Consider the following 8,484-nt stretch of genomic DNA (forward strand, 5'->3'; position numbering starts at 1 on the left):
TCAGTTAACAACCGGATACAATTAGCTGGTATCTTTGAACCAGTTTCTGGCATACCTCTGTCAGGAAATTTGAGCACTCTTCTTACAAAAATGTTATAGCTCCATGTAATTGCTTGGACTGTAGGGCATCTTTAACCACGGGTCCAGAGCTTTTGAATAGAGCTGAGGTCAGGGTTACTCCCAAGGCTCAGTATTTAGTGTTATCCATACCAAAACTAGTTTTGATATGCTTTTGGGATCATGCCCTGTTGGAGCAACTAGTTCTGTTTGGATTTTAACAGTCTGACCCAAAATGTCACATTCAGATGAAAGTTGGTTAGGATGTTCAGGAGTTACCCAGGAACCACCAGAGCTCAAGCACATTATGAACTAAAGGCTGTTTGAAAGACCAGTGATACTGTCTATGGTGACAATGTTTTTACATAACCTGAACAGAGAAGGTACTGTTGTCCTTATAGATATGAGCTTTGGTGATGTCTGACTTTGGATTAAAACTCAACTTCCCAATAACATATTTAGCATTTTGAATGGACTTTCAATGTCTTTGATGACCACAACCAAGATTATAAAGCTCAAAGAGAGTTATGTGGAGATTGTCATGGTGAAGAAGAAAGGGAATAGTGAGGAAAATGTGGGTTAATCATAATCAACAATGTATACATTCAACAGTAAAAAAAAAGCAATGCCATGAATCCTAATATCCCACAGACCAGTTAAGTCCTACTGAGCTGCCTAGATATTTTTCTTCCAGGTGACAGTTTAGGGTAAAGCAAGGATGCAACTAGGTGTTTCACCAGGACAGTGATGGCAAACAGACATGGATCAATTAGGCTGACATTTAGCTTCCAGAACAGACTCAAACTCAACTCTTAGTCCAGAACCATTAAAGATAAGGGGAATATGCTTGAAATCAGGTCAGTGCCAGGAATATGATGAATTTCATGTTTATAGTTGAGCCTGTGTTAAAATTGTGAAAATCTTGAATAAATTCAAACTGTTGCACCAAATTCTCATTTTTAAAATTAAAGATGTATGTGTTATGCTCCTTCCACCCTGAAACCAAAAAGTTCAAGTGCTTTGCTAAATAAAAATGACATTCATGGCTAAGATGAGCCGCTTGTCAACTTTTGGGTTCCATATCTTGTTGGGAATCTGCAGGAACATCTTTAAAATCTTCCTGAACTGCACGCTGTACCAGCTCAGGGCTGTCCAGCGAAGCACAGTCATTAGTTAACCACCAGATCAGCTATTTAAAGCTCGTCCTATTCCTCCCCGCTGGGCCGGCCGAGCCTGTTTGATTTGGAAAAATCCAATAAGGAAAGAGTGGTCAGTCTTGTCAGTGGCTGAGGAAAATGGAACAAAAAGATGGATGACCTCAGGAGAGATTGATGAAGGGATCAGAGGGAGGTCAGGAGGGGGGCACATAGAGTGTGTATGTGAGGAAAACAGCTCTTTTTGTTTCTGATGAAACAAAGCAAAACAGAATTAGAAGGTAAGGTCATACTTTGCTGTTTCCTTTTCCAGTACTATTTTTCACTTTAACTGAGTGTGCAAAAACAAATGATGTGCATAAAAGGTATGCATGCCTCAATGTGTTTGTGTGCATCATTTATTTCTGAGTGTGTGCAGCTCATAAATCACTTTTAATGCATTTCCCAGAAGTGATCCGGTCAGAGGAAATGTTGTGACTCACCTAATCTGCGGCTCGTCCGCATGACTCAGCCCAGACTGGCCTCACCTCACACCTTCTGCTGGCTCAATCTCTCATCCACATCTGTCTTATTTCCTCTCCGCCACTCATGCACCCCCTCCGCCCCGCCCCCCTCGCCTCCTCTGCCCCTCCTGCAGGTTTACAAGGTGACTCGAGGAGCCGTGGCCAGCGACGAAGCGTGCCAACTCCAGACTGCGCTGCGGTGAAAAACAAAAGAGGGCCAGGACGTCCCAGGAAGCACCCGCTGCCCTCCGCCGTGTCCTCCCCTACGTGCTCATCTCATGCGACGCCGTCCATGTCGCCTGCTGACTTTGTGCCAGAAGCAGGAGGAGGGGCAGAAGAAGCGGTGCCAGAGAAAAGAGGAGGAGGAGGCAACACGGTGCAGCAGGTCATGGATTTGGAGTCGCAGGCCCGGAGGAAGAGGGGGCGGAAGAGAAAACACGGTGACTCTCCGTGCCATCAGAGGTGAACACCGGAGCTGGTTGACTTGACTGTTCAATACAACCACTCGCTGCTGTTATATTAACCCACCGTTTTCAGCACTGTGTGCTAAACCAGTGCCCTCTATCTCTCTCTTTCTCCTTTACCCTCCCTATCACTCTACCTCTCTGTTTGCACTTTCCTTTTAGTTTTGCCAAGGACATCCCTGAATGTGACATGCATTCTGAGTTTCTCAGCCAATCAGATGTCGACGAGGCTCCGACCCAAGCAGTAGCCGCCCATAGGGAAGAGAACAGTGATGGCTCCCCAAGGAAAAATTACCTGACAGCAGGCCTTTACTCTGACGATTATAAAACTACAGAGTGAGCCAAGTGAACTCATAAACTCCCTCATATATAGGATATTTTTCCTCTTCATGAATTTTTCCCTTCTCTTTATCTCAGTCCTCCCTTCCAAGCCCAGAAGAACTGCAGTGAGAGTTTAGAGTACACACCAGGGGAGCATGAGTACAGCCTTTTACCTGCTCCCATACATGTTGGTGAGTACAGCTTAACATCTCGACTCTGTTCTGGCTCGTACTGGGTATCGCCGCTCATTTCGAACTATCTTAATCTTCTTTAGGAAAGTACTTGAGGCTGAAACGAATTCACTTCCAGCTGCCATATGATGTGATGTGGCAGTGGCAGCAAAACCAGGTATTTAGGTAGAAACAAGAATTCAAGCAAACAGATTTTTTTAAATAACTCAGATATAACTCTCATGTAATTTGGGTGCAGCTTCAGCGTCAACCTGCTGTTCCCCTGAAAAGGAAACGCCGTTACTGTGAGTTTATTTCTTATTTGATATTACTACTACTACTACTTCTGTTGTGACTTCAAGTAAATATGTGTACAAACCCCATCCTCATTCCTGATGTAATTGTAGGATACATACTTACATATCAGTGGACAAGTGGTGCTTTTTCATATCTTAAAATTTTCTTTTAAAGTGCCAAAGAGACCAATCTGTCCTAATCAAAGTCCACACTTCCAAATTCCATGTTAATGTTTGTGATGGTAGGACAGAAAATGATATTTTTCTGGCTTCACTGCCAAACAGCCAATTAGCATATAGGTATAATCAAATATAATAATACTCTAATGCCCAAGATTACACTTATTTCTGCAGTTCTAAATGAGTTTTTGAGGTTTTTTTTCTATTTCATAATTTCTGTAGCTGGTGGCAAAATAAACGTAGGTCATCGTCCAGCCTTGATTGTCACAATTTGACCTTTTAAATTGAGAAAAGTAGCTATTTAGATTTGGAGTAAATATTGGAACCATAAAGAACACCACAGATCTGTCTTACTTAAATGCCATGTTTTATTGTCTTTCCCATTTTATGACTGGCAAATGAAAAAAAAACAAAAAAACCCTGGCCTTCTGCATCACATCATAATGATGCCTCATCCTCCTCCCTGAGCAGAGTGACAATATAAACCTGGTCACATAGGCCTTTGGACAAAAACAGGCCCATAGCATCACTACTCCTAGAGGGAATTTGACGCTTTTCCATCATACTCATTCTGACCCATCTTTGCTGTTTAATATATTTATGCCTAACAAAAAGCGGAAATTTTAGGTTATTTATTTAAAGTTCCTAACTTTGACAATAAATAATTATTAATTCTTTAGATGCATTTATTTTAAATGGTTGTCTGTTTTTCCCCCCTAAAAAATAAGACACAAGTTTTCTTGAATTACAGGTTGAATTTTTGGAAGATCTTCTGGTCTTAGATTATACTGCTTCGTACAAAATGAAATTATTTCACGACTTTTTACACATCTGTACCAGGGGAGCAAATAAGTCTGATGTGTCAGATTCTTACTGTGCGTCTGATTTACGCAGGTCGCCTGAAGCAGAGGACTCCGTCTTCCCAGCAAATAGTGGTGGGTTTTGTAGCTTTAGTTTGTTTTATTCCAGCACAGACTCATTGCTTTCCCTCCATTCATCTCCTCCCGTCTGCATTTTACCGAACAGGAGGAGAGCTCCGGAGACAGCACCAGCCTGTTCCCTCACCTCGACATGGAGCCTCTGACCTGCAGCGAGAAGTATGGATTTCAAAATAAACTGCTGTTAAACTCATTTCAGCGTCAGTAGGGTAACCGTCTGTGACCGTATGTGCCGGGTCCAGGAGCTTTGTGGTGAAACACCACGTGTTCCTCGTCAGGAACTGGGAGCTGGTGAGAGACCGACAGATCCGAATGAGGATAGCGAGGGGGAGAGACGGAGACGAGGAGGGAGAGGACTCGCAGATTGCGTCCTGCGACGGCGCCAGTGGGGACGACAGCCACATCAAGTCAGGTCCATGAAGCAAGTGTGTGTGTTAGTTTTTGTTTCTGTAGGTGTTTGTGGTTGAACCTAGCGCATTTTCATTTTTTTGTTTTGCCGTACATTTGTGTGGACTGTGTTGTCTGTGTGCATGTATGTGTGCGCTCGTCCGACTTCATGTTTGGCTTGTCTTTCCGTATCATACTCAGCAGCCCAAACTAAGTGGTTTTCCAACCACAGAATGCAGCCTGCAGAAATGTTTCCCTATTTCTGTCATCCAATGCTGGTGTCCAAGAACTCAGCAGGCATCGACTTTCTCCATTAGCAGTGAAACCACACACTTTCATCCAGCAGACAGAAAACAAGAACACATATAATTAAAATGTAGCCGTAAAAGATGATGTTCCAGCCTTCACTAACGTGCCGAATGCTGTTTGACCTGCAGATCACTCAGTGGGGGTGGAGGTGACGGTTATCAGCAGCAATGACCCCCCCCACCAAAGTCAGGACACCTTCAGCTCGCTCACTGCCAGCCCCAGCGTGAGTTAACCAACCGCACACCACCCACATGGAGGAAAAAGTCTTCTAATAGAGTTAAAAAAGAAATAAAAATCTTCAATCTGCTTTTGCAGTCAGTTGTATGTTTTTGTTCTCTCCAGCCCACCAATAGCCAGAGCAGACAAGAGGAGGAGGAAGAGGAGGGAGAGGAGGAAACAAAACGAGGGGAAAGAAAGGTCTGCAGCAAAGAACAGAGGAGGAAACGGTTGAATGATTTACTTTTGACTCTGCAGCATTCATAAATGATCGGAAAGAGAGAGGTAAGTGGAGCATCAGCCGGTGTACAGTGCTGGCAAAAGTACTCACACCCGTTAACTTTTTACTAATTCGACCACATAGCGACGACAGATTCCATTAAAATCGATTTGGATTCAATGAAATAGATTTCGCAGAGTGTATCGCTTTATAGTGGAGGGAAAATTATGTTGGTTTTTTCAGGTCTTATTCAAATAAAAATCTGAAGTGGAAGTGTGCAATGGGTTTCTGCCCCTTTAGTCTGGTGTCCCTAAATAAAATCAAATTCAAGCAGCTGTGTTCACAAGTCAGCCAATTACATGTCATTGTAACCTCACTTCAAAAACCAGCTGTTCTAAATTTCCCAAAGCTGAAACACAGTGGTGGCAGCATCATGATGTGGGGATGTTTTTCTTAGAGAGTCGGGGAAGTTTGCTAGGACTGACGGTAAAATGAAGGGAGCTGGAGAAAGGAGTCCACAGTTTGGTCCATAAAGAACATTCTGCCAGGAGAGGCTTGTGAACGGTGCAGTCACATACCTACTCCCAGGTAGTTGCCAACCAGACGGATATAAATAACTTTGCTGTCGGGCCTTTTTGATGGCACCACTTCATGTAACGCGACTTCCCCATCACCCCGCATTAAAACTCTGGATTTACTGCACGGGTCTCCACTCCACTGCTCCACATGCAGGCGGAGTGGAGCCATTCCTGGGATGTTAACAGACTTCTAAGCCAAGGTTGACAATTTTTCTGTGTTTGTTAAAAAGCAGGTAACTGAACACAGCGTTTCACCGGAACATATCATTAGCATGAACTAGGTCATGCTAACGATGTTTATTTTGACAACTTCAAAATAAATGCGACTTACAGTCTAGAAAATATGGTACTTATCCCAAAAGACCTCCAGCTGTATCTGCAGTGAAATGTGATTCTACAAAGTATTAGTAAGGAAACACTTTGGATGCCACACTTTTCAGATTTTTATTTGTAATACTGTTTCAAAACCTTCTCATAAAATCCAGATAAAATATCGGCATATGCCAACGAACAGTTTGGTTTGATCCAGGACCGTCTGCAGGACATTGGTCATTTTTATTTTATCTTCATGTAGGGTGGAATTACTCCAAAAAGGGACCAGCCCCAGCAGTGAACAGGTGGACTGAAACTGATGTCACTGCACCAACTAAAAGGACAGAAAGACGAAGACGGGGAGCGTTTGACCGTGAGATGAACGAGACAAACTGACGTGGATGAAGGAAAAAAAAATTAAAAGAAAAGACCAGCTGACATGAATTTGCACTAGTGCTGGATGAACAAGCACACTAAAGACTGTATGTATTCTGAGTGGAGACACTTTAAAAAATACATATATACACTTTGAATGCTCTCACTGCGGCACCTTAAGCAAAAACAAAACTAAAAGGACGCGTGTTACTCGGGAGGTTGAACGCGGACACGTACAACGCGGTACTCGGCATTTTCGGCTCACTAGTTTCTAAGAGACAAGGAGCTCATAAGCCGCCCGGGGAGGAGAAAACGCAAATGTAGCCCGGGCCCCCCTTAAGTAGGTCAAAATTGAACCCTCATTTACTTGTTAAGCTTTCAAAGTCACATTGCACCTTTGGGAAATGGCACAAGGAGAAGCGAGCCAGTTAAAAGCTAAAAAAAAAAGACAGTGTTAGTTTTTTTTTTTTTTTGCTTCGCTTTAACAAGACTGTGTCTGCCATGTTCCAGTGAATAGGGAAAAGGGAGGGTGGGAAGAGCTTAGCAATAGGAATTTTGGCATTGCTGCAAGAGAATTTCTAAAGAGGTTTTGAGAAAGAGCTTATTTTTTAGAAAAAAATAATAAAAAAAGTGTTGTCTGCTATAGAAATGGACAGAATATATCCATGACAGGAATGTTTATTGTCGAACTATTTTCAGTATTGCTTCCAAGGAAAAGGGGGAGATAGTTTTGTTTACTCCCGACTGCCTTTGAGAGGGTTTCCCTCTTTTCTTCGGAGCACTGACAATCAGAATGTCCTCGGCGATGGAGGCGATGGTGGGTGTCAGAGGGGAAAGGGATACAAGAAGTAATTTACCCCAAAATGCTCTGTAGAAGTGCCATGTCGTCTTATGTGTAAAAGCGAGCTCATGTGGTCTTTAAAAAGCAATATCTCCTCTAATAAGGACTATATAAGTACTCCAGTTATGTTTTTTAATTAATTTGTGAATATTTGAGGACTTTGTTTTTCTGTACAAAAAGCATATTAAATTGTTCTCATCCTAGGATCATTGGATTAACAAGCCTTCAGTTTTATGTGAATGTACAGTCCGTAGATCTATTTTCCTTTCATCCGCAATAGAGTGTAAATTTAGCATAACACATAAAAGCTACCAGTCAAATCTTTCATTTTGCTGAGACATTTTTAACAGTATAAGCAGCTGACCAGTATACCCTTAGAACTGACATGGTTGTATATTATTTTTACTCTCTCTTCTTTTGTAGAGTTACATATTTTGCCTCCTTTTTTAGCTGAGCGTACTTTGGTCAGACAATCTGTGACAGTAAACTAGTTTTTTTGTTTTCCAGTGCTCTCTTTCAGTAGTGTGGCTTCTTATAGCGAGCCAAAAAAGTGCAATTTCTTTGACTGTTTACATACTGTATGTATATTTTTCTCCCTCTTTACTTTTTTTACCTAAAGGCACTACATTATTGCCAGTGGATGATTAACTTTATAGCAAAGGTACACATAAAGAGTTATTTATCTAGTTTGCATGACATGTAACCTTTGCCTGTTGCCTCTGACGGTGTGCATCTGTTTAGCAAAACAAAACAGCAAAAAAAAAAACAGTGATAACTCAATGCCATAGAATGTCAGCTCAAACATTTTGCCTCTATATCCATAATAATAAAAGCATTTTATGTCTCCTGGTACTAAACCCTGTGAACTCTTCATGCTTCATCGTCAAGGCCCTCCTTCCTGCTGTATTTGTGTTTTAAGTGGAAGTACCGCAGTGATGCTAATCAGTGTGAGTTTACAGTGCTATCTAGTGGTGTAAGATTGTACGTCTCACATTCTGTTGTCCTCTGTAATGACCCACAGTGGACAACAGGGCTGTCAAAGCAGCACAATAACAAGATGGTGGGAGGGTGTAGCGCATGGAGATGCTCTTATGCTCTCCTCTTTCCAGCCTAGCTGGGGCAGAGTTAGGTCATTTAAATCTGAAGAACTCTCCAGAAACCAA

General features: G+C 42.2%; 1 protein-coding gene across 4 annotated transcripts in view; it reads left to right on the forward strand.

The window, feature by feature from the left end:
• The window catches only part of LOC116717078 (histone-lysine N-methyltransferase ASH1L), a 30,682-nt gene extending 22,504 nt beyond the window's left edge, over window positions 1–8,178 (forward strand). The window contains exons 4-14 of one of the 4 annotated variants that reach the window (XM_032558158.1): window positions 1,849–2,176; window positions 2,341–2,514; window positions 2,596–2,690; window positions 2,774–2,847; window positions 2,929–2,974; window positions 4,040–4,080; window positions 4,172–4,242; window positions 4,326–4,495; window positions 4,908–5,002; window positions 5,122–5,280; window positions 6,368–8,178. In XM_032558158.1, coding sequence (XP_032414049.1) covers window positions 1,849–2,176; window positions 2,341–2,514; window positions 2,596–2,690; window positions 2,774–2,847; window positions 2,929–2,974; window positions 4,040–4,080; window positions 4,172–4,242; window positions 4,326–4,495; window positions 4,908–5,002; window positions 5,122–5,262 — 1,235 coding nt within the window. In that variant the 3' untranslated portion in view covers window positions 5,263–5,280; window positions 6,368–8,178. Of the gene's footprint in view, window positions 1–1,848; window positions 2,177–2,251; window positions 2,515–2,595; window positions 2,691–2,773; window positions 2,848–2,928; window positions 2,975–4,039; window positions 4,081–4,171; window positions 4,243–4,325; window positions 4,509–4,907; window positions 5,003–5,121; window positions 5,281–6,367 lie in introns of those variants that run through there. The other 3 variants (XR_004338685.1, XR_004338686.1, XM_032558159.1) reach the window with 3 other exon arrangements.
• Window positions 8,179–8,484: the final 306 nt, after the last annotated feature.

This window comes from Xiphophorus hellerii, chromosome 3 (assembly GCF_003331165.1).
Source record: "Xiphophorus hellerii strain 12219 chromosome 3, Xiphophorus_hellerii-4.1, whole genome shotgun sequence".
Lineage (NCBI taxonomy): Eukaryota > Metazoa > Chordata > Actinopteri > Cyprinodontiformes > Poeciliidae > Xiphophorus > Xiphophorus hellerii.